Source organism: Rhinatrema bivittatum, chromosome 2, assembly GCF_901001135.1.
Source record: "Rhinatrema bivittatum chromosome 2, aRhiBiv1.1, whole genome shotgun sequence".
NCBI classification, from domain to species: domain Eukaryota; kingdom Metazoa; phylum Chordata; class Amphibia; order Gymnophiona; family Rhinatrematidae; genus Rhinatrema; species Rhinatrema bivittatum.
Genome location: NC_042616.1, coordinates 59972423 through 59998083, shown reverse-complemented (window position 1 = coordinate 59998083; position 25661 = coordinate 59972423). Strand labels below are relative to the sequence as shown.

Sequence of the window (25661 nt, the reverse complement as noted above, 5' to 3'; positions counted from 1 at the left end):
CCTGCTGGTGCAAGAAGGAAACCCACTGGTCTGGACTGACATGGCAGGACGAAGAGGAAGTGGAGACTGAGCTTACAAGAACATAAGAAGGAAAGATATGCCATACTGGGTCAGAGCAAAGGTCCTTCAAGTCAGTGATGAATGGAGGGGCTGTGACGAAGAAGTTGTGAAAAGTGAAGCCTTGGAGGTGGCATTACTGCTCACAATCGGGCGGATTTTAAAAGCCCTGCTCGCGTAAATCCGCACGGATTTATGCGAGCAGGGCCTTGCGCGCCTATTTTGCATAGGCCGCCAGCGCGCGCAGAGCCCCGGGACGCACGTAGGTCCCGGGGTTTTCTGAAGGGGGCGTTTCGTGGGCGGGCCCGGGGGCGTGGTTTCAGCCTGGGGCGTTCCGGGGGCGTGGCCTCGCCCTCCGGAACCGCCCCCGAGTCGAGTCTCGGCGCGCCAGCAGCCCACTGGCACGCGTGGATTTACGTCTCCCTCCGGGAGGCGTAAATCCATGGATAAAGGTAGGGGGGGGTTTAGATAGGGCCGGGGGGTGGGTTAGGTAGGGGAAGGGAGGGGAAGGTGAGGGGAGGGCGAAAGAAAGTTCCCTCCGAGGTCGCTCCGATTTCGGAGCGGCCTCGAAGGGAACGGAGGCAGGCTGCGCAGCTCGGCACGCGCCGGCTGCCCAAAATCGGCAGCCTTGCGCGTGCTGATCCAGGATTTTTTAAGATTTATAAAATCCAGCGTACTTTTGTTTGCGCCTGGTGCGCCAACAAAAGTACGCAAACGTGCTTTTTTTTTTTTTTTAAATCTACCCCAATAGGTTTCAATTCAACCCTCTTTTTGCTTGCTAAAGGTAAGCTTTGCATTTTTTATATTTATAAAGGAACTCTAGCATCTGATAAATGGACTCTCACCAGGCTATCAGACCTTTTGTTTATTGCACCAGCATAAAAAGATGGTGTAGTAAAATGAGCTTTATAAGACCACTCAGGTCCCTTCAAGGCTACCAAATCTCTGCACCAATACCTGAAAAGTACAGAGGGAGTCTGAGGAACACATCTCTGCATTTAAAACTGTGAAATAAACATGATGGCTTTCCTAGCACCAGCCCATGCATCCTTCCAGTGAGCTGTGGGCTTAGTCAAGACACGGTAACACTGTGTATTGTACACTCCCCTTCCAATGTATCCTACTCCAGAAAAAAAACAGGCAGGTCCAAGGGTACAAAGTGCATGTGCATGATTCCTGAGTAAGAGGAACACTGCATCCCAATCCTTCATCCTCTCCAGCATCAAAATATGACCACACTCGGGGCAAGATTATATTAATACATATACACAAATATTTAAAGGCAACAGTAGCAATAAAAAACGCAATACAGAAAAAAACCAATTCAGCAATCCAAAACGAATCAGCTGATCATTCCATGATGTCACTTCCTGTGGGCGGAGAGATGAGAAAATGAAATCAAGAAATGATCATTGGGATTTGCTGATTTATCCTGAAAAACTGGTTTTACCATGACTGTTGCTATGAAACATCTCTGTATATATTTTTAACACAATTTTGGACTGAGTGAAGGTGTCTTTTTTTTTTTTGCTATCACCCATCACACTCTGCAGTCCCTGACCTACCTTTCCCACTCTGCCCCCCCCACCTCAGCCATCTCATGCGCTCCCCAAACCTTTCAGAGGCTCAACGCGGGTCGTACCTGCATTGCTTTCCCTGTTTGAAAGAGCTTCTGGAAACTGAGCTTGCAGGAAGGAATAAAACGAGTTTGCACCAAAATTCTGTGGTAGTTGCACCATACGCAGGGTGTTGCTGTGTCGCAGGGGAGACGCAGGGCCTAGAGGAATGATGACACATTTGTCCTTTCATGAGGCACCTGGAGACAATGTGAGCCCCAGCAAAGGCAAAAGCCCGCTCTATCAGCAATGTTATCACAATACTCTCAGGCCCGCTTAGCTGGTGCTTGGGGTTTGTTTTTTTTATCCCGATGGCTGGATGTCCGCACCACCTGAGCGGCAACAAATCTCCTGCAACATTCACGGGTTTGTCTTGAAGTTTTAGAATGGAAGGAGGGTGGAGAGGGGGGTGCCACACACTTCAAAAGACAGTAAACAAAAATACACAAATGTCATGAATTTGTAATCCACCATTTCTGACCAAATACAGGGCCACCTTCATGGGGAGCTTTGGCATGCCTGGCCTGTCTTTCTCTGGATTACCGTGCTGTCTTTGGGATTTCTGCAGCAATTTTTGCCGGCTGCCTCCAATTTTCCATTGTTTTTTTTTCCCCCTTTTGACCCGGGAGTGCCTCTTCCTTTCTGTACTCTACATTTTTTTGGACTTTATGCCACCTCGGGAAAAAAACTGGAGCGGGAGCAATTAATAAAAAAACCATCGCACAGGTAAGGCAGTGTACGGTTAGAAAGGCACGAGGATATCAGATTCACTGCGAGAAAGTGACTGGTGGGCCACGACATTTGAGTGGAAATTAAACGTGCATTATCAGCGCCTTTCTTCAACTGCTGGCAGTCTTTACTCTGATCGGGGGTCAGTCAGACTGAGAGGAATCGTCAAACATGTTGGACACGAAATGCACATTCAGTATGAGTTACACACAATCCTTTCCACTAAAAATCTGCAGCCTGTGTTGGGGGGCCCCTGCAGTACAGGGGATTCAGCTATGGATTTGCCATGGGGGGGGGCGTTGTCTTGTGCTCAGGCCTGGGAAACGGAGAGAGAGAGAGAGCATGGCTGCAGCAGACATCGCAGGAGGCACCCCTCCAGCCTTCCTGCTGGCCAGAGGTCCCACAAGCCATCCGTGGGGGAAGGAGGAAGGGCACAGGAACAAGATCCGAGGCAAGGAAGATCAGCGCAGGCACTGGTGTTAGATGTGGCGGTGGCGATAGCCCAGTCTATCAGGGTGCTTGTGGGGGGGCTCAGGTCAGCCCTGGCTTTTTTTTTTTGTCTCAGTTGCTATTCCAAGGCAATAGGGTTAATGAATACGATGAGAAGGAAGTTGTAAAAAAACAGACACATCTTCAAGGGGGGGGAACGTGAACACGGTTGTATCCGCACCAGTTCTGTGCCATTTTGCAGCTACGTACCCGAGATGGTGATGGCTGTAACCTGCACGGCTCGAAGCTGCTAAGAGCACTGCCGTCCTCTGTGCTCACTCGTACATGGACAGCCCTTTAAATGGGACACTCGGTGAAAATATACAGTCTATAATGCATATCTATACACACACCCATATATAAATATCTTTATAGCTGTATATACACATGAAGTTTACATGTTGAAGACCAATGGGGATAACGTATTGGAACTTCACAGACACATCATAGTAACATAGTAATGACGGCAGAAGACGACCAGATGGCCCAGCAAGCTTCTTACGGTAGGATCTGCCGCTCCGCCCCATGGTTCTCTCAAGGGCAGTAACTGCCGCTCCGTGCAGTTCCCCCCCCCCCCCCAAGCCTTATGATAAGGGTAGTAATATTTATAAACTATTGACTTCTAACTGCATAATTTCATTAGGGGGTTCCAATGTTTAATCAAGACTCGGTTGGATCTTGTATCAACAAAATGCAAGAAAGGCAGTCTCTGCTGGACCTGTTGGCGACTTCTTAGCTCACTCGGAGCTTGGGTTGTACCAGGACCTTACAGGAAAACTGGGACCTACCGACTAATTTTTTTATTTAACTCTCTCAAGTCAGAGAGCCCAGCTCGGTTCTCCAAACCTCCTTCTCCCTCCCCGTACGCTCTTCTCTCTCATCACCCCAAACCCATTTTAATTTTCCTAATATGGGCAGAATAAATGGTATGATTGTCAAAAAATATATATATATATATCTGTCCAAGATCAGGCTGGATCTGGAGAGTCAGGTTCTTCCCCTGCTGTTCGGCGGGAGGAGGGAGTGGGTGGGGGCCCAGGAAGACATGGAGGCAGCGGTGCCTGATGCCCCTTCTCCTTTGGGGAATGCCCACATCTCTCCTGAGGCTGAGGAGGTCAGCTGTCATGGCCAGATCACATGGTGATGTTTCACCCGTCATCATGGCCGCCCTCCCGGCTTGAAAATCCCAGTGACCTTGTTTATTTCCAAAGACGTTTGCTCTTAACCCTTTGGCATATGGAAAATTTTTATATTGCCTCTGAAAATCCTCAAAAAAAAAAAAAAAGGTATAAGAGCTAATGACAGGAGCTCAGAACCTGCAAGCTCCTAAGGCCTAGCTACGCAGTTTGTTCTTGTTTTCTTTAAATTGGTTTAAAATTTCTAGGGAGTCCTTCCTACGCGAGCCGCAGGCCTTCCTCCAGCCATCGTTACACCACTGAGCTGGCCTCGGCCGTGCTCTTCAGGTTCTCCACCACGTCTGCCCTGCCCATGTTCACCAGGGCCGCGCAGATGACCTCCAGCGTGGCGCCATCCTTGGCAGACCAGTCCGAGAGGAGGGTGTGGACGGGATCTTCCCCGCGGCCGAAGACAGCGATGCTCTCCTCCTCGTACCCCAGCAAGCTGGCCAGGCGCTGCCAGTCTTTGCCGCGGCCAGAGTCCCCCAGCAGCTTCTCCACCTCGTCCTGCTTGTGGGGCGGGAGACCGATGTAGAAATTCGGTTCTGTCTTGTGCACTGTGGAGAGAGAGAGAACATAAGAAAATGCCATACTGGGTCAGACCAAGGGTCCATCAAGCCCAGCATCCTGTTTCCAACAGTGACCAATCCGGGCCACAAGTACCTGGCAAATATCCAAAACCTAAGCCTATTCCATGTTACCATTGCTAATGGCAGTGGCTATTCTCTAAGTGAACTTAATAGCAGGTAATGGACTTCTCCTCCAAGAACTTATCCAATCCTTTTTTAAACACAGCTATACTAACTGCACGAACCACATTCTCTGGCAACAAATTCCAGAGTTTAATTGTGCGTTGAGTGAAAAAGAACTTTCTCTGATTAGTTTTAAATGTGCCCCATGCTAACTTCATGGAGTGCCCCCTAGTCTTTCTACTATCCGAAAGAGTAAATAACCGATTCACATCTACCCATTCTAGACCTCTCATGATTTTAAACATCTCTATCATATCCTGGGGGACCCTTTCGTTCCACACAGTCAAAACATCTGAGAGCTCTTCGGATGACTGGGGCCCGGCCAAAACAGAATACTTTCATGGAAGGTGTGATATATCTTTTATTGACCCGATAAAAAAGAAATACTGCACGGGAGGTTTCAGGGTCTTGGAGATCTCTTCAGATGTACATGAAGCAGACACCTGTGAGGCCCCAAAGCTGATGTACCTACCATGGCATTCACATACACACTTCATCTGATAGAAGATATCTCACCTTTCGCCTTGAACCAAAGAACAGGAGAGTCCTGGGAGATGTTTTGAGTTCAAGTAAAAACATGACCCAAAAAAAAAAAACAAACCTCTGACAAAGTTTTTCTTCACAAGATTAGCCCAGCTGTTCCAGAGGTTTTGAAAATACTTACTAACCCGGTGCCGACTCTGCGGTGAGGGTTCCGAGGGTGGCCAACCCCTGCTCTAGAACTTTCTGTCTGGTTATAGATGTTCTAGAAAACACTGTGGGCTCCACAAAATATTTCTGAGATTTGAAAAAAACAACAACCCCCCCTCCCCCCCCCAAAAAAAAATCTTTTCAACCATTTACAGGACGTGGAGTGCAGTCTCTGAGACAAGAGAGAGAGACAGAGACAACACAATTTACAAAAAAAAAAAAAGATTTTCGTTTTTAAAATGCCTGTTCTGGGGGCTTATTGGGCCCTGTCTGCCTTTCTTTTTTTTTTTTTTGTAGAGGAAAAGCTATACAAGGGAAAAGAGACGCTTTATAAATAATCCATCGCAAATAAAAAGCGAAAATAATTCTGTTTTCCATCATCAAGACGGGGCTTTAGGCCAGTTATCTGATAAGTGGGACCAGAATAGCTTCAGCTCTGTAGGTTTTTTTTTTTCTGTTGTGCAGGACTCCATGTGAACTAAAGCAAGCATGGCTTCAGTCAGAGCAGAGACCAAGAGAAGCAAGCCGGGAGACTTGTGAGGGGAAGAGCATGCAGACGGGTGCTCGGAGCACAGAAGCCTGATACCTAAAGGGCTCAGAGTTCAGATGCCACCCTGCTGACCCTACTCTAAAATATTCAGCAAGCTGACCTCCCAGAGTCTGTTCTCATCAAAGATTGTGATCTTGCAGGCTGTATATAACCTGACTGAGGTGCTTTGCCCTCTGCTGATGCTTTATATATATATATATATATATATATATATATATATATAGGGACATTTGTTTTCAGCTTTTATTTTATTTTTCCTGGGATTTTCAATGTTATAACAAATTGGTGGAAAAATGTTTTTTCTGCTGATTATTCTCCTGTTTGTTATAACATTGAAAGTCCCAGGAAAAATAAGACAACCCCCCCCCCCCCCCACCCTTGAAAACAAAAGTCCCTATTTATAAAGCATGGCATAATTTTAAATGCTAAGAAATATACTGACAGGGATGATGACTTTGAGCGGGGGTGTGGAAGCACAAACTTTGTGCATTCACAGAACCGGATACCGGACCACTCAGAAATAAAAAGCAATTGCTTCTCTATCGTTCTCCTCTTCCTCCTCCTCCCCATTCCCACGTCCCCTCCTCCCCCTTTGCTCTTGAGCTGTTTATGATCATCCTCTCCTTATTGCACTGCAGAAAAGCACCACCTGATGCAGACCTTGGCCCATCAGATGCCCTCCTCTGGGGACCTCTGAGTTAACGCTTGCCAACGCGCCAGCTGCACAGGCCCGCTGAAAATTCCTCTCAGCTTCCAAATTCACGCCTCTCTCTCTCTCCACCCACTTCCCTTTTCCCTTCTTTGATTTCAAGGATCCTGTGAGGCATCAACATTCTGAAAGCTGGGGGGGGGGAAAAAAAAAGGTTGGTGCACCCTAGCACCGTTCCCAAGGCAGGAAACCTCGCCAAGGAGCTGGCAGAGGAAAAGGGATGACCGGCAGCCAGTGCCGAGACCCAACCACTTTCAGTCTGCTGTGTCCAGTCTTTGGTTCTTCCATCCCTCTAGACCAAGTGGCTTCCAAGCCTGTCCCCTAATCAATCTCACAGCCAGCCGGGCCTTCCAAGATATCTGCAACGAGTATGCATGAGACAGACTTGCAGGCGCTGCCTCCATCGTATGTACACCATATCTCATGCAGACTTATTCCGGATATCCTCAAACGCACAGCCTGGCCCCGCCAGGTCCCGGGTTAAGGATAAACTCATAGCTTGCTGTCAGGATGACTGCCCCCACTCCCCTTACCCTTGTTGAGCTGATGCTGGTCCTGGAGGCTGTGTGTATCTAGGAAGACGCCGCTGTCGCTGTGGAGTTTCTCGCCCTCGGGGGAAGAGCCCAGCTCACCGGCTCGGGCCTTGGCCAGCTGCTTTTTCTGCTTACAGGTGCTCCAGCTAGGGAGACAGAAGAGGGAGAGATGACCATTGCGTTATTTATTTGAGCAAATCTGATATTCCGCCCTTCTTACCAAGACAGCCCTCGAGGCGGATTACAATCAATTTGCATCAAACTGCAACTGAAATAACTTAACAACGGTGATCAGATTTACAGATGGAACAGCATTGGGAACCCTGGGTATTTAACTTCAAGGTCCATAATTGGAAGCTCAGGGAGTTAGCGCAGGGAGGCCTGGGTCCCTGGTGGGAACGCCAGGCTGACAGCCATGCTTTTTAGCTTTTTTTTCCCTGAAATAAGATGGAAAGGCTCGAGTCGTAGGGGTTGTGGGGCCTTGCTCAAGCATTTCGGTGTATAACAGCTAAAAGCACAAAGTCTAGGGCAGGACAACCTGGCGGAGGCCAGAGGACAGAAAAGAAGTTGGGATGAGGGGAGATTTCTTGTGGGTGTGTAGAAATTGAGAGAGGTACTTGGATGTTTGCTTGTTCACGCATTTCTAAACGAAACAGAGAGTTTCGAGTGTTATCTTCCATAGGGGGAAGAAATGCTCTCCAGCCTCCTCACCCACCTGCATACCAGAGAGAGAGACAAGTTTTCATTTGGACAGGTAAGGCAAGGGAAAAAAGTCTGATTTTTAAATCTACCCCACAAGCCTCTTGCCTTACTTTTCCTGCCCTGCCCCGGCTCATGGAGACATCTTTCACAGTCCAAGTGCTGTCTCCGCTGCCTCACACATCTCCCCCCCTCGACTTGTTAAAGCTGCACATGGTACCAATGCCACGTAAACAAGTGGGTGCAGCTTTCTAGAGAGCTATAGCTGCTGCTGTTCTCTGGGTAGCCAGCAGATGTCACTGTATGAGCACTAATTCTGTTTTCCCCCTCAGGGATGTGAATGTCACAACAGACCCCCATCCTCTCTGATAATTCACCACTGGAGAGTGTTCCAAGCCTTACCGCTGTAACATGAATAGATGATGGCAAAAAAAAAAAGAAGAAAAACGACCTATCAGAAACATAGAATCAGAAAAAGACAGCAGAAAAAGACCAATCGGCCCATCCAGTCTGCCCAGCAAGCTCCCACACTTATTTTCCCATACTTATCTGTTTCACCAACTACCAAGTTCAGGGCCCTTGTTGGTAAATATTTGATTCAAATTTCCTGCCATTCCCTGCAATTGATGCAGAGAGTAATGTTGGAGTTGCACCAAAGGTGAGCATAAGGCTTAATGGTTAAGGGTAGTAACCTCCGCATCATAAGCAAGCTACCCCCACGCTTTTTGTTTACCCAGACTGTGAAGGTCGGTCCTTGTTGGTTCATCCAAGCAGTGGAGTTATTTTTGTGCCTCCTGTTAATGTGTGACTGTTTATAAAATATCACTCTTTATTCAGGACAGTGTTGGGCAATCTTCCTCCTTTGTATGCCACGGTCTTGGCCAGATGAGCGTTCAAGGTCCCCTGTTAGCGTTCATCCCCAGCACCCCTTCCTTCTCATATTGAATAGTTTAATATGGCTGTTGCCTGAACATCTGGCCTTCTAGGTCCCCTGTGATCTTTCTGGAGGGTATCCCACCAGCACCAATCTGCCACACCAACCTGGTGGCCAGGAGCACATAACCCGCCAGACTGACCCAGCCAACACGATGGCGTCAACCTTTAGGTAAGTGCGAATTGAGGTCCCCTCTGTCAACAGCCCTGCCGGCTCCAGCTAGGCTGGGAATGAAGATAAAGCAGCCAGGGCCTGACTTAAGGACCGAGCCCGCCACTCTGCTGGCAGTTTGGAACAACTGATGCATCTTTCGCTTAAGGCTCTAACTGCCTGCAGCTTCTGGGAGGGAACGAAATTACAGCAGGAAAAAAAGACCCCATTTGTTGCAAACCTCTCTCTCCTCCCTGCCCCCACCCATACCATGGGACTAAAGGGCTAAATTTAAGAATCAACTAAATCTATCCACGGCTTTTTGCACAAAGCTTTGTTTGCACTTTAGATTTTTTTTTTTTTACCCTTTGGATCGTTTCCCTTTTTTTCCCAAAAGGAACCGTGCGTGCAAACTGACCCGCAGGCTTGGGGGGGGGGGCAGGTTTTATTTTGTGTTGCTTTGAACCCGAGCGTCAAATCTGGGCACTGCAAGAACAGCAGCGATCACCGCGAGCTAACCCTCCCCCTCTCCTCCTCCGACGACTCATCTCTCACGTTTGTTTGTTTTCGTTATCGCTTCGTGGCTTCTTAACGACTAAACGAGGCCAGAGAGGAGAGGAGAGGAGGGGGGGGGGGGGAGTTCCTCCGATTTCTTTCAGGGCTCAGGGGCTCGCGAGGTGATGGGACTGGAATGGGTGAAGGCCAATCCAGCCTGGGGAGCTTTCATCGCGGCCCCTCTCTTTTCAGCTCATTAATAACTCTCCCCCTTCTTTTCTCCTCCTCGGCCACCGATCTCGGCGGGAAGCTTCGCGCCGGCCCGGCTGCACCGTCCCAGGAACAATGCGCCGCGGGATGTCCCGCCTCCCCCTCCCCTCCCCGCAGCAGATGTCTCCCGCGCTGCCTCGGCCGCCTGCGCCACACAAGGCCCGGGAGATTTATGGCGGCGCTGATGAAGGAGAAAGAGCCAGCGGGACTGCCAGAAAGGGCCCACGGCCTTTGGTTCCTGCTGGAAGCGGTGGCGGATTTGGGAATCGGGGGGGGGGGGGGGAGATGTATTGTCGCTGTCTGGTTTTATGCTGAGTATCCGTGTGCGCTGGTAAAGGGATCTGCATTTGGCAGGACTGCACCAAAAGTTGATGTAAAAATGAAAGGCACCAGTCCTCTCTTTGCCGAGCCTTGTGAATGCGTTGCAGTGTTTCGCAGGGGGCCAGGAAGCCACAGCCTCGCTCTCTCACCACACAAATCAAAATCCAACATCTTAAGAATCACACACACAACACACTTGAATGCTGTCCGTCCAGTGCCAGCTATGGGACCAGTAGGAGCTTTCAACAGAGAGAGGGAACAAAAACCAAAGGTAAGGGACCAAGCCCAGAAACTGCAATAGTAATAGCCAAACCGCCCCCCCCCCCCCCCAAAAAAAAAAAGAAAACAAAAAAAACCCAGCTACATATTTAAATGTTTTTTTGGCAATTAAAATAAGCCCTGCTTCACTCTGTTTTCACTCCATTCCCGAGATATTTTGTGTTTCATCTGTTTGAAAATTCCTCCTTATTTCCCACTCCCATCATTATGAATGCAATTAATCCAGCGTGCTGTTGCTGATCATCATCTGAACGCTGTGCTGGTATCCTCACGCCATATTGTACAGCAAGGTCAGCGCAAGATACAATATTAACAAACAAAACAACGGGGCAGCCTGGTGCTGAATACTGTCATGGGGAGGGACCTGGGGTTCAGTCCCAGGCCAGGTCTTCTGCACCTTGAGTTGGCAGGGGCTGCTGCAGAGGCAGCGCTCACAGGCCCTGGGAGGAGGGAGCCATGGTCACTGCACAATGGTGACACCTAGTGGCTATTTTTTTTTTTCCGCTCAATAAACCTCAGCTAATGCAATTTGGCCTGGTTGCCTATCAGAATCTTTCCAGTATGAGAGGGGAACTATTAAAACCCATCCCTTCTCCCCATCAACACAAACCCACATTACACAAAAAGGCCTGAACATATCAACTACAGAGCCACAAATCCAAACAGCGCGCCCCCCCCCCCCCAAACAAAAAACAAAACATTCAGGGATCAACATGGGAAATATAATGGATTATTCTTCATTTCTGCCCTTCCAATCTTTCTGCCCCTCTCCATCTCTATCACCTTATGCCCCACCCACATCTTGATCTTTCCCTGCTTCCTCTCATCCTTCTATCACCTGCTCAATTCTCCTTCCCACCTTACCTTCCACCCTTCTCCCGCACCTTAATTTGAGTCAGTGACCTTCGACTTTATCCATCACCTTCCTCTCTTCCCCCAAATTCATCCCTTCCCTCTCATCATGTCTGCCTCTTCATGTTCTTATTCTTTTCCCATGTCCTTTTCCCATGTTCCTCATCTCTCTTGTGCAAGAGGGGGATACGGATAATGACAAGGCCTTTGCAACTATAGTTTTTATTGGTAGGGTAGACCTGCTATTTTATGATGTATTTGGTGAGTTTATGACCATGTATCATGATGTAATTTTGTATTATGTTTACAAATCATATGTAAACATAATACATAATTGTTGTAGTATTAATCATGTGATTGTATTATGATGTATTTTATTGTTACTGTAACATACGATGGGTATAGTCTGTAGACTAAAGAAAGGCATGACCCAAATTGATAACAGAATAGAATCTGGCTAAAGTGGACCCTACATTTTGCCATTAGATGTCGCTGTTGTGTGATGACTGGGATGCCCGGCCTCCCACCCCCCTCCCCCCAACCAAGGGGCTGTGAATGCCACTTACACTGCCCTGACTGAAGGGCCTGGAGGGAGGCAAGAGAGAGGCCCAGCCACCCACACAACAGCAACACCTAATGTTGCAGAAGCCCAGCCCAGGAATCTAAGCCGCATCCCTCTGCATGGCAGTGCACAACACTACCACTGGTCCAGCCCTGCCACATCCTTTTTTTTGTTTTAACCAATCTGACAATAGATTTTTAATTTTACACAATGATCCGCACTGTACATTTTAGTCCTACTGCAAATGAAGAAGCAGTGACCCAGTCGACACTGGCACAGTTTGGGTCTTTGGCGTGGCTGTGCAATAAGCTTGCCACAGGGGGTGCTTCCATGGAAATCTACCACGCTATGGGAGTTTGTTGGGGGAACCCACAATAACACATGGTAGATTTTCCTTAAGGTGGATAGATTTTTGCAGTGGAAATTTGCTGGGCCGATGGCTCGGTGACAGTGTAGCACACGGCCATGCAGAAGCTTTGGGTTTGATTATTTTTTTTTGTGCTGAGCTTCTTTTCCCTGAGTGGATCAGGGCTGGCTGTGCTGCGGCGGTAGTGTTCCCAGCTTCTGGAGAGCTGGGGGTGGGGGTAGGGAGCGGGTCTCATCCAAGACTGAATAGCGGCAGCGACTGGCTGCATTTAGGGTGCATGCATACCCAGTTCTGGAAGCAGCCACGGTCTGTGACCCTGGAGGGAATGGTGGGAAAGTGGGTTATAAAATGGGGAAAATCCTTGGGCAGTTGTGAATAACGGCTCATGGCTCCATCGCCCAGTAGTGACCAGTGCTATCTGAACTGAGATCCCCAAATCATCAGGAGGCAATTACCAGACCAGGAAAAAAAAAGAGAAATGAATAAGGAAGGATGCATGAGGAGAGAGCCCCAAGGGCCAACCCCGTGAAAATCCTCTCTTTACCAAAATTTTGCTTCTTAGAGACCTGGATTCATTTTGTGACACCTCTGCTTAATACATGTAGAAATATTTAGGGTTGCGTTCGCAAGTCGTGCCAGCAAAACCGAGAAAGAAAGAGACAAAATGAAACCACAAGAGTCTAAGATGGTTGATGGAGTGGAGAAGGTAGGCCCCTCTGGGCTGGATACTTTAATACCTGATCTTACGAATGCTGTTGTCATAGCGCTTGATAGCAGGTTCGACAAAATTAATGAAAATATCAGCAATCTTAAACAATCAGTTGAACACATTGGTAAGAGCTTAGATGCAGCAGAAACTCTCGTCTCTGTGTTGGAGGATGATAATCTTTCAGTGCATAAACCGGAGAAGATATCAACTGAGTATGCAGCCAAGCAGGATGACCTTGAAAAATTGCTCCCAGTGCAACAATCTATGCTTTGTGGGTATTTCTGAAACTGTTGCAGATTTCATATTGACAAGTTACTGGAAACATGGCTTGGAGGAGAGACGGCTGAGGGGAAATATGATAGAGAATTATAAAAATGAGTAGAATGGAACAAGTTAAGTGTTAAAGACCAGGGACACACACCATGAAGTTACTGGGTAATACATTTAAAACTAATAAGAGAACATCTTTTTTTACTCAATGCATAATTAAGCTCTGGAATTTGTTGCCAGAGGATGTGGTGAAAGCTGTGGGGTAGATTTTAAAAAAGAGCGCGATCGCGTACTTTTGTTCGCGCAGCAGGCGCAAACAAAAGTACGCTGGATTTTATAAGATACGCGCATAGCCGCACGTATCTTATAAAATCCTGGATCGGCGCGCGCAAGGCTGCCGATTTTGGGCAGCCTTGCGCGCGCCGAGCCGCGCAGCCTGCCTCCGTTCCCTCCGAGGCCGTTCCGAAATTGGAGCGGCCTCGGAGGGAACTTTCTTTTGCCCTCCCCTCACCTTCCTCTCCCTTACCCTACCTAACCCACCCCCCCGGCCCTATCTAACCGCCCCCCCCCCCCCCTTACCTTTGTCCCTCGATTTACGCCTGCTAGAAGCAGACGTAAATCTACGCGCGCCAGCGGATTGCTGGCGCGCCGTCATCCGACCCGGGAGCTGGTCCAGAGGCCTCGACCATGCCCCTGGGCTGGCGCTACGCCCCCGGTCCCGCCGCATCATTTGGCCCCGCCCCCGACACGCCCCTTAAAAAAACCCAGGGCGGATTTACGCGAGCAGGTCATTTAAAATCCGCCTGTATTAGTATAGCTGTGTTTGAAAAAAGGATTGGACAAGTTCCTGGAGGAAAAGTCCATTAACCATTATTAAGGTAGAGTTGCAGAAATCCACTGCTTATTCTTGGGATAAGCAGCTTGGACTTTTATCTGCCCCTTGGGATTCTGCCAGTGCTTGTGACCTGGCTTGGCCACTGCTGGGAACAGGATATCGGGCTTGATGGACCTTTGATCTGACCCAGTATGGCAAGCTTTACATTCTTACGTACCCTGAGAATTGGCACCGCAAGACTTGATGGGAAAGGTGGTGATTGGACGGGCCCCATAGGCTGAGTGCTAAGCAGGGCAGGCCTTGGGTCATCATTGCAAACTTTTTAAACTATGCCCAAAGGATGAAGATATTGCAGGCATGCATTAAATTCAAAGAACTCACACATCAGGGCAATAAAGTCCTAATGTTTCAGGACTTTTCCACTATGGTAGCTATGCATAACGAATACGTCCAGGTCGGCAGTGGGGTAGGTAAGAGAAACATATTCTCTCTACAATACACGGCTAAATTGAAGGCTTTGCATATTGAAACAATGTGGATCTTTCAGTCATTGATGTAGGATAACTTTGTTTTAGATGGTTTGTCAGCCTGCCTGAACATATATTTGGGTGGATTTGTTGTGTTCTGTTTGCTAGGACATGTGCGCAGTTGCTTTGATCCTTTTTTTTGTGGTTTGAGCATAGGGGCTTCCAGTTGCCTGTGGATTTTTTTTTTTTTTAATTTGTACTAATTTTTTTGGAAGGAACATTTCATTGAGGCCACAAGAGTGACTGTGCTATTTTATAAAGGGATCCACTTGTTTGCAACACCTGGCCAATCATGAGGCTTGGTGTGCTGGCCTAAACTGAGTCTTGGAGTCGATCATGGAAGCTTCCCTCATTTGGGATATTTTGCCTTCCAGCAAACTTAAACCTGAACAGATTTTCTTATAGCTGGGTTTGCTGTGCCTTATATGTTGAAAGTTGTGAGAATTTGTCTTACTGGTGTCATGTTGGATTTTTGCATTTCTGGTGAGAAGGCTGGCGGTTGCAACTATGAGACAATTATTATTTTACCTCTGGATGGACGTTTTCTTTTATCCACGGCACTGAGCTTTTGTTTTTGTTTTCTTATTTAAGGAGCGGAGAGGTTGAAGAACCTGAAAATGAATACCCTGGAAGAGAGGAGGAGCAAGGGTGATATGATATAGACCTTCAGATACTTGAAAGGTTTTAATGATCCATGGTCGTCAACAAACCTTTTCCATTGGAAACAATTTAGTAGGGGTGGGGTGTCACGATTTGAAACTCCAGGGAGAAAGACTGAGAGGGTGGTGGATGCCTGGAACGCCCTTCCGGAGGAAGTGATGAAGACTAAAACTGTGTAGGATTTCAAAGGAGCATGGGATAAACACTGTGGATCCCTAAAAGGATAGAGGATGGAAATAAATAAAAAAGCTAAACTGGCATGGAGCGGCAGTTACTACCTTGGGAAGCTTGCTGGGCAGACTGGATGGACCATTTTGGTCTTTTTCTGCCGTCATTACTATGTTACTGTATAAGTTTGTATGAGTGGTGGCACCTGAGGGTGTCATTTATCGATTCCAAGACTGGATGGAGACTGATGTGACTGTTATGCATTCTATAATTACTTGGTTTAATGGGGGGAATGGGGTAGGGAGGATGGATGGGGGATGGGGAAGAGGGTACAGGGAGGGAATGTGGGGAGTGATTGATGTGTTAGTAAGGTGGTATAGGGATTTGCTGATAGAGGTATTCAGAGACTATGGCTTAATTGGGGGGACGATTGCTCATACGGGACAAAGCTGCCCCTCTAACTAGAATGCTGAAACTATGAATATTTTTATTTTCTTGGATGCTTGGAGAGCTCTCAATTCTTTGTGTAAAGATTTTACACATTCTGCTAGGGCCCATAATACATATCGATTGTATGTTCATTTCAGAGGCGCTCTTTCCACAGTTCATTCACACAAAGAGTGAAAGTTTAGTGATCTCTGACCATTTTCCCATATCCTGAGTGGTTATATGCAGTGCAGAGTTAGCTAATCCAGACTTGTGGAGGATGCCCCGGGATTTCATACATGAAGATCACTTTCAAGCTTCTTTTTTGATAGAAAAGTGGGAATTATATGAGATTACTAAGGCTCAGCAGAAGGCTACCCCTATTTTTTCTGGGAAATTATTAGGTAAAATACTGGATATTGAAGCTCAAATGGGGTATTTAAGAGACTGGCGATTGACACCAATTCTAAAAAGTGCATTGGATACCTATAAGCAACTTCAAAGTGTTCTGAATGACCCTATTACATCAGTGAGATGGTATGGCATTACTATCTCTTAAACATACATTTGATCTGTATGGGAACAATGTGGGCAAGTTATTGGCAAACATAACACACAGCCAGACAATGTCTAAATTTATAGCCTCCATAGTGGGTACAAAAGATGAGGAAGTTTGTGAAGGTTGGTAACCCTGCTTACTAACATTCAGGAAAAGACTTAAGACTTGGCTATTTAAGCAAGCCTTTCCTGAGTCGAATACCCATTGAGAGACCTTACTGCCCAATGTATATATCCCTAAAGAGTCATTACTGCACAATGTACATAAGTTACCTCTGTAAAGATTTTTACTCCTGTCTATTCTTGTCTCCTTCCTACCCCAGTTGTACAACCCTGTTTTATTGTAACTTTTGCTTCCTACTCACTTGTTAAAAGAACAAAGTTTTGTTTCTGCACCCCCTGTTATTTGTAAACCGGCATGATATGATCTTATCATGAATGCCGGTATAGAAAAACCTTAATTAAATAAATAAATAAATAAATAAATAAATATTACCAACAACTGTACAGGGCAGGGCAATTACATCTAGGGACTAGAGGTTCTTTCTTGCATATCTGCTGAATCTATGGAGAAATTAAATGCCCCAATTACCAGTTATGAAATTGGTATGGTAGTAAAGGCTCTGCCGAATTTTAAGACTCCTGGTCTGGACTTGATGCTCCTTTTTATAAGATTTTGAGTGATTATTTGCAGCCTACTCTCGTTAGTATATTTGAAGAGATGGCACAACGGAACTACCCTGCCTTCTTCACTACGGGAAGCAGTCATAATAATTCTTCCCAAGATGGGTAGGGATCCCAAAAAAACAGCTTCCTACAGGCCCATATCCCTGCTATACTTGGATGTTAACATTAATGCTAAGATTTTGGAAATAGGTTGAAATTTGTATTGCCGAGATTGGTTTCTTGTGGCCAGATGGGATTTGTCCATGGTAGGTATTTTTGTGACAATTTGCGCAAGTTGACGCTAGCTGTAGAGGCTAGACACAGAGTTCTTGTTGAGGATCCCATTTTAGTGAGATGTGACACAGAAAATACTTTTGATAGAGTTTTGTGGTCATTTCTTAACTATGTTCTTCATAAATTTAGGTTTATAGGGAGGAGTTTTGATTATATAACAATTTTATATCCCAATCCATGTGCTTGGCTCTAGGTGAATGGCTGTCTCTCAAAAGATTTTATTCTTCAGAGAGGGATTAGACAGGGATGTCCCTTTATACCTCTGTTGTTTATATTAACACTGGAACCCCTTATTCAAAAACTGGAGATGACTGGGAAGCCAGCAATTGAAGTCTCTCTTATTTGCTGATGATTTTTTGTTACTGTTGTCCCAAGCAAAAGACACTCTTCCTATAACTTTAAATATCTTTGCAGAATATGCGAGTTTTTCATGGTTCAAGCTTATTCTAGACAAGACAAACGCACTGGACATTTTGGGTAATTTGCAATCTGATTGGCTGAATTTTCCATTGAAATGTTCAAGAGTTAAAATCAAATATTTGGGCTTACAAATACACAGAGACCCAAATGTGTGGTATTCTCTCAACATTCCCCGTGTTATTGCAGAATTTAAGAGGAAAAAAGAGATCTGGATGGAATTCCCACTTTCACTAGAAGGTCAAGTTGCTCTTGTAAAAATGGTGTTAGCCCTAAAACTGTTGTATGTACTAAAATGCTCCCAATAAATGTACTGATTTAGGATATTAGGATATTCATAAGATTTTTGTGAAATATTTTGGAAGAGGGTGAGGATTCCTTTGCAGAGATTGATGATCCCAAAGAAAGAGAAGGGTATGGCGTTTCCTCATTTTAAGCTTTATAATGTTGCTTGTCATTTGTGTTATTTGGGTGACTGGTTGTTAGACTGGAGCCCTTATGTAGATCTATCATTTATTGTGCACCATTGTGCACAATAAATGTGTAGATTTATCATTTATTGTGCAGCCTTATTGTGCACCATTGAATTTCAAGTATGTTCTCTGCACCCACAGAGAGATGCTCCCGGAGGGTCTGGTTACATCAATGACAGTGAGATCAATGAGCTGAAACTTGCTGTGCCTGGACAGATATGTGTCCATGTATTTACCTCTGGCAATCTAGACTTTTTACCAACTGATACTGAATTCTTATAAAAAGAACCGAGACAAGGTAAACCTTATGATAATTACAAACTTTATTGATCAAGCTTCACAATAGACCTTATCCTTTGACTATTGTAAGGAATATCCGGCGTACAAGAATGTGGATTTTCTTATGTATTTACAAAATGGTACTTGTCCAGTTACCTCCCTTACAGCTTTGGTTAAAGTATATACTCCCAATAAGGGCTCCTTTTCCCGTTTATATACACTTTTGCATAATTTTAAGGAGTATATGGTTTTCAAAGTTCTAGCGAGAGTGTGGCAGATTGATGCACAATGTTCTCTAGATAAGCGGGATCTGAGAGTGTGTCATGATTTGATTATAGTAGCACTGTTAACGGTGTTGTGTGAGCTGCAGCTTCAAGTCTTTCACAGAATTATTTCTCCCTTATGTGCTTTTCAAATGGGGTTGGTGGGATCGAGTGATGTTTGAAATGCCAGGTTGTTAATGCTATTTTATTTCATTGTTTGTGAGAATGTCCTATAATCTTAAATTTTTGGCAAGCAACACTACGGGAATTGGCTACCATGACTTGGAAATCAATCCCGATGTCTTGTATGTTGGGTTTTCTGGGAGATAGTGGCGAAATTTCACAAGATGTTCCCGATTAAAGCCTATATTAATGCTAAAAAAAAATCCATCTTACTCAAATGGTTACATAAGGAACTGCCTGGCTTAGAACTGCGGAAATCATACATGATGGAAATGCTCGGTATGGCATACAGGACAGCCTCGAGGAAGACGCTGAAATCCAAAGAGAGTTTTTGAGGCATTTGAGGGTCCATATATATTGACTATTTTGGGAACAGAATGGAGGAAATTGGGAGATTGTTGCTTACTTGTACTATTGTTGCATTTACACTAATAAAGAATATTAAAAAAAGAAAAAAAACTGCGCTCTGCTGGATCCACAAATAGATTTGTGAACCGCCGAATCTGCAGAAAGCAAGCCAAAAATGCACATCCTTAGTCTCCAAAGTCAAGGGAAGCCAGTGAAGATGGCTCCTTCCACCAAATCCAAAGCTAGTGGCAAACAGCTTATCCCCTTCCTTTCATCACCAGCTGCCACGGGCTTCAGTGGCCTCATTCTGGGTAACCTTCACTTAAATCGCTATGGTTCCTCTTTCTTGTCTGAAAAATTGAGATGGGTCACAAGAAAACTAGCACTATGACCAGGTGAGAACTTTACGTGACTGCAAAAATGGAAGCTTTTGGCACGTCTAAAGGTCCCTTTCGCTGGCATTTAGGCAGAGGTGACTGGACTCTTTTGGAGAAAGGTTTCTTTCATGTACCTCCTTATGAAGAAAGCTGTCATTTTTTTTATTTTCAAAAGTCTGTTCAGCTTCAGTCCTGTGCACTAGAAATACTTCCGATTTCAGAAAGCAGCTCTGTTTAACTTCAGATGGATGAACATGGCACAACCCCCCCCCCCCCCCCACCTTCGAAAAATCACAAACTCTGCCTGACGGGTGATCGACACAAACAAAGGAGTTCAATTAGCACAAATACCCGGTAATTCCGTTACCAAGTGTCCAATATACAGGCACACGTTTTTCTGAAAGGCGATTGGGACGCGTGGTGGGGTGGGGACCGAAGGGATAGGATGCACTTAAACCACTTGCAAAAGATGTTCTGGCATTACAGTAAACCTAGCAGTCCTGGAGAAAACAGATTCTAATACCTTTCATCGGACCATTGTGAGCATTATCCAGAGATGTCCCACCACCTTCCCAGCTTTAGAGCTGAAAGAATGGACCCGATATGGCCTTAAGTGCTCACGTGCATTTTCTTGTTTGGATAATTCTTACGGTGGGCTGAGAAAAAGGTAATGCATCGCTCAAAGAATGCAGGTATTCAGAAAGAAGGATCAAGACTGGACCAAACATTCAGACAGACTGTGCGAAGGGCAGTTCGATACCTAGGGCTGGAAGGAAAGCATAGCTTAGCCCAAGCACTACCACCTGCCCATGACTATAGGAGAAGGGAACTAACTGTGCACACTTAAAATGGTCACCCATGTTCCGCTGCCTTATGGAAGAGACTATCAGGCCGATGCAATATTGGCGCGCATTAAAGGGGCACTCACCATTGAGCGCCCGCTCTCTTTACGCGTGCCGATCCACCTCTCCAGGGCACCCAATGCCACGTGCAAATGGGCTGCCACAGTAAAAAGGAGAAGCTAGGGGTAATTGCATGCCCCTAGTGCCTCCTTGGCAGCAGGCACCCAGGAGAGGTGGCTGTCAGCCACTTAGGAAAATGGATACTCAATTTTAGAGCGTCCGTTTTCCTAACCTGAGCACAGCCACAGGTTAGGAAAACGGCCGCTCGTTAATTGAGCATCTATTTTCCTAACCTGAACCCCGGCACACTTTTACATCTTTTTTTTGGGGGGGGATATTTTAGGTTTTTTTCTGTATTATCTGCTTTTCTGTACACTTTTTGGGCTCCTCAAGACTTAACGCCAGCTCCAGCATGGAGGGAGAAATCAATAATAGCCTCATCAACAGCATGTGATGAGCGCTGTTACCTACATGCACAATAGGAGGCACGTTTTGGATGCGCTAACCCCCGTTTTGCTTCAGGGGATATCCAAAACGCATGTCCAGTTCCTAGTTAATCGTGCGCTGCAATCAGCACATGGTATAGCATCGGCCCATATGAAAGTAGAGAAGTAGCCTAGTGATTAGAGAAGCAGGCTGAGAATCAGGGAAGTCAGAGCTCAAATTCTGCAAATGCTCCTCGCAATCTTGGGTAAGTCACTTTACCCTCCATTGCCTTAGGTTCCAGCTTAGACTGTAAGCTCTCAGGGGAGGGGTCTCATCAACTGTACTGAATTTGTCACTTGCTTTGAGCGCGGATTGGAAAGTTGAGTAATAATTAAATCCCAAAACATTTGGAAATGTTACAGAACTTCCCAAGATGTTGCATGTGTGCTTCCTTATAAGCAGAATATTTATTTTTTCCCAGCATATAGACAGATGGATTCAGTACCAGTGGGTTATGCACCTCTATTAGCAGATGGAGATGGAGCAAACTGACATCAGGTAAGTAGTAATTTCTCAATTTTTGAAATCAGTAAGGCTGCTGCTTGGTTTTAGGGGCAAGGGAAATCATTCTTGAGGAAGAGATGGAATGTCTCTGGGGAGAAAGAGTGATATGGCAAAGTTGTGAGGAAAAAGGAAGGTGGTGAACCACCGGGAAGAAGAGGCAGGTACAGAACAGAGCATGACTATAAGATCAGACTTAATATCAAATCTTAAAAATTTCTATAGTGAGGTAAAATACAAAGTTCTAGATTACTTTTGTAAAACATTTTCTGGGAGTATTCACTCCAGATCCTCTGCCAAAAACACTCTTAGGATTGTCTTTTTCATTGGAGTTGATCATGGTTGAGAGACACATCAAAGCCTACCAGGTCATCTGACACATTAAGGGGACAATGTTCTTTGGCACCCTGGGAGGAGCACATGATACTGAAAATCTTGCTGTACAGGTGGGGAGAGGAAGGTACAGAGGCAGAGAGGGTATCAGGTCTAGAGACCATATCTGAAAAAGGACAGAGGCGTTCTAGAGAAGGGCGACCAAAATGAAATATTTTTTCGCGGAGAGGTTGGTGGATGCTTGGAATGCCCTTCTGGGAGAGGTGGTTAGGATGAAAACAGTAAACGAATTAAAAAAAGGCATGGGATAAACCCTGTGGATCCCTAAAGGGCAGAGGATGGAAATGGAAGAAAAAAGTGCATGGGAGTAACCTGCATGGAGCAGCAGTTACTATCCTTAAGCAATTAGTTTTCATGCTTTTGACGCAAGTGCAACATCCCTCTCTGCTTCGGTGGTAGGAAAAAAAGGGGAATTGGATTCAGACGATAGCCAACACCGGGCCCCGACTTTTATGGTCCGGGGCAGAGATTAGGGAAAAAACGCAGGCCTGCTTCTATAGCCCAAGTCCAGAAGCAAAGCACCTTCAAGCAGCATTATCTGAATTATCAAGAAGGCCACTCACATCGTAAAAATGTTGTTAGCAGTAATTTTATGTATGCTTTAATTTTGTAAACCGCCAAGATCCACCACTGTGTGTATATATGCGCTATATAAGAAACTTTTAAATAAATAAGTAAATAAAGTTTGTTATGGGTTTGACAGTTGCTTGGTTTTGATTGTAAATATTACCACCTGCACGGAGCGGCAGTTACTACCTTGGGAAGCTTGCTGGGCAGACTGGACGGACCATTTGGTCTTTCTCTGCCCTCGTTACTATGTTACTTATGTACGTGTTTTCCTTTGTCCAGGCTAGCAAAAAAAAGTGTAGCGCCTGCTCTAAGTTGTAGGACAGGAAATCACTGGGAGCTGCGCTCCAGAATATGCAGCTGTGCCCGGACAGGAGACGCACACATACTCCATGCTCCCCCTCCCCCCCCACCCCAATAACCCCCCCCCCCAAATAAACCCAGACTTTTTTTTTTTTTTTTAAATTTCTTTCTGCAATAGAACAGCAAGTGGTTCGAAGCCTTTTGAAAGCCTTTCCATGAGCTGGAATGTTCTTTCTGCCCCTCCCCCAGCCCCTCTCTTGTCTGTCTGAGGCAGGAGTGAGGACAGGACCTAATCTCAGACCGCAGAGTGCCTGGAAGCCTAATCCTATTCAGCCCCAGAGCCCCCAGCTGCAAGACGGGCTCAGCAGGACTCGGGGGGGGGGGGGTCTGTGGCAAGGTTTGTCCCTCACAAATGTGAATAATGATGCTCCTTGCTGGGAGACTTAGGAGCCTTATGAGGGGTTAGGGGGACTAATAACTAAAGGGAAAGATGGGGAGGGAGGGGAGGGGGATGGGAGGCATCCATGACTGCTCGCTGCTCTCTCTTAAGCATCCCCACAACAAGATGTCCGGTTACTCTGCCACTTTTTACCACATCTGAGCCCTTAAGAGCTGAGGCGGAGACTGCATACAGCGGGGGACAACTGAGAGATACAATCGGACCTGCCTAGAGACAGGGGGGGGGACGGGGACAAATGAACCCCGAGTGGCTTCACACGCTCCTGGATCTTGCAGCGAGGCCCCTCCCTCCCCCTCCCATCCTGCTCTTCTCCATCGCACCTCCGACTCTCTGCAAGGCCTTTCCCCCCCAGAAAGAGACTTTACTGTGGAAAATGTAATGCGGAAATTCCCCAGAAGCCAGAGGAATGGATTTATCTGTTGATAACTGTTGGTGCTAGCATGTCCTCTGGTCCTAGTTCAAATTTGTTCCATCCTCGTTCACTTATGATAGACTCGGGGGTGTGGGGGCAAAATGTTGAGGCGGCGTGAGCCATGCGTCTTAATTACCGTGCGACCACTCTCTGGCCCTGTATAATCCGGCCACTGCAGAGACAAGCCTCGATGAGGAGGAGTCAGCATCCGTGACTCCCCTCAGGACCTGGCCTGTGTGTGTGTTGCCCCTCTCTGAATCCCAGCCCTAGACCTCACGGCTTTTTTTTTGTGATGGCTGAGATACTCTCCCCTTTTCAGTGGGTGGGAGAGTTTCCCGCTGCAAGCAGCACCCCTCTAGCATGACCAGCCCAGGCCCCATCAGTCTGATGAGGATCCAGGAATATCCGACCTGGCTCTCCTGCACGGCTGCATGGAGCACTGCCATTGGGTCATCAAGGCCGGCCCTAGTAGTCTTTGGACCATCAGTAGGCTCCTTATTTGGATGACAATTATGTCTGCCCCCTCCCCCACACAGAAAGTGTTCCAAAATATGTCTACGGAGGAATATAAATCTATAACAATTCTTGTGAAATCACCTGTAAAAACCGAGTGTGCTTTTTTTGTATACATTTTGAGATCCATGTTCAGCAGGCTGGCACGTGGCAGAGTTAAACAGATAACTCGCGCTAAATATTCAGCAGGGGACAAGTCCCGGGCCGAACATACTCAACTAAAGTTACTCGGGTAAACTTATCCAGATAACTTTGCTGCTCACTGAGCTTTTGAATATTGGTATTAAAAAAAACCCCCAAAAACCTAGCATGCCGAGTGGATGCTGCCGCTTCCCATCCCCTGCCTTAACAAGTGGGCTGCTGAGCTAAATGCTAGGTGCCGAAGAACTGAGAGCTCCCGGCACATTAGTATTCATTTATTCACTTCATTCCGGATGAAGAAGAGACCAATGATTCGTCCAGACCAATCCCTATTCAGAACTAAGTAACTTTTACTGCCTAGAGTTAAACAACTAAACTTACTCAGCTCCTGACCAAGGACTGCTCCCATCACTGACAGCTGGAGGTCCTGAGAGCTCTCACTTCTCTCAAACTTACGGGCTGATGCAATACAGTGCGCTCAGCTGAGCGCTCCGTATAACCCGCAGTCGGACGCAGGTTAAATAGGCGCTAATCCACCCCCTAATGCAATAGGAGGATTAGTGCCTATTTAATGCATGTCCGACGCAGGCGCTGGGAGAGGAAGTGACATCACGACTAGAGATGGCCGCTTAGGATACGAGCCCCCTCTCCCTCAGCTCGAATCCGCCACCGCCACAAATCGAAGCGATCCAATTGCCGAACATACGACCACACACAGTTACAATACGTAGCAAAGAAGAACGATGTCGGCAAGAAAGAAAATCCCAGATTTAAAACGATATTCCTTCGAAAATATAGGGATGAAGATGGCGGAGGGCCCCATTGCAGAGGAAGCTGTCCAAGATGGCGATAGAAGGCCTGCGTCACCGAAACACAACGATCCACCGAGTATACACACATGGACTGACGACCTGCCCCTATGCCGGGAGGACTTTCAAAATTGGTTCGGTGAGCTAAAGTCCGACATGAGCACTATGAAGCAAGAGTTGAAAGAAATTATAGGGGAGCTCCAGAGAGATCATGAGGAGCTCAGGGGCAGGGTCGCGGCCATAGAACAGAGGATGGAGGAGTAGGACAGTGTGGCAGAAACGCTGAAACGTGAAATGAAGCAATTGCAGGATGATAACACTCAATTAAAGGAGTGGATAGACGATTTAGAGAACAGATCACGTCCGGGAAATCTCCGCTTTCATGGAATACCCGAGGAGGCGGCCTATGCGGACTGCAACAGAGTAATCAAGGATATATGTGACCTCATATTATATGAAAATGAAATGCTGGAGGAGAGGGCACCAGTGGTG

General features: G+C 46.4%; 1 protein-coding gene across 1 annotated transcript in view; it reads right to left on the bottom strand.

Annotated features, from left to right (window-relative positions):
- Window positions 1–777: 777 nt before the first annotated feature.
- Window positions 778–25661, bottom strand: part of LOC115084003 (tumor necrosis factor receptor superfamily member 16-like) — a 141287-nt gene continuing 116403 nt past the window's right edge. The window contains exons 5-6 of the mRNA XM_029588238.1: window positions 7301–7446; window positions 778–4623 (exon numbers count right to left, since the gene is read on the bottom strand). Of these exons, the coding sequence (XP_029444098.1) occupies window positions 4319–4623; window positions 7301–7446 (451 nt within the window). The 3' untranslated portion in view covers window positions 778–4318. The remainder of the gene's footprint in view (window positions 4624–7300; window positions 7447–25661) is intronic.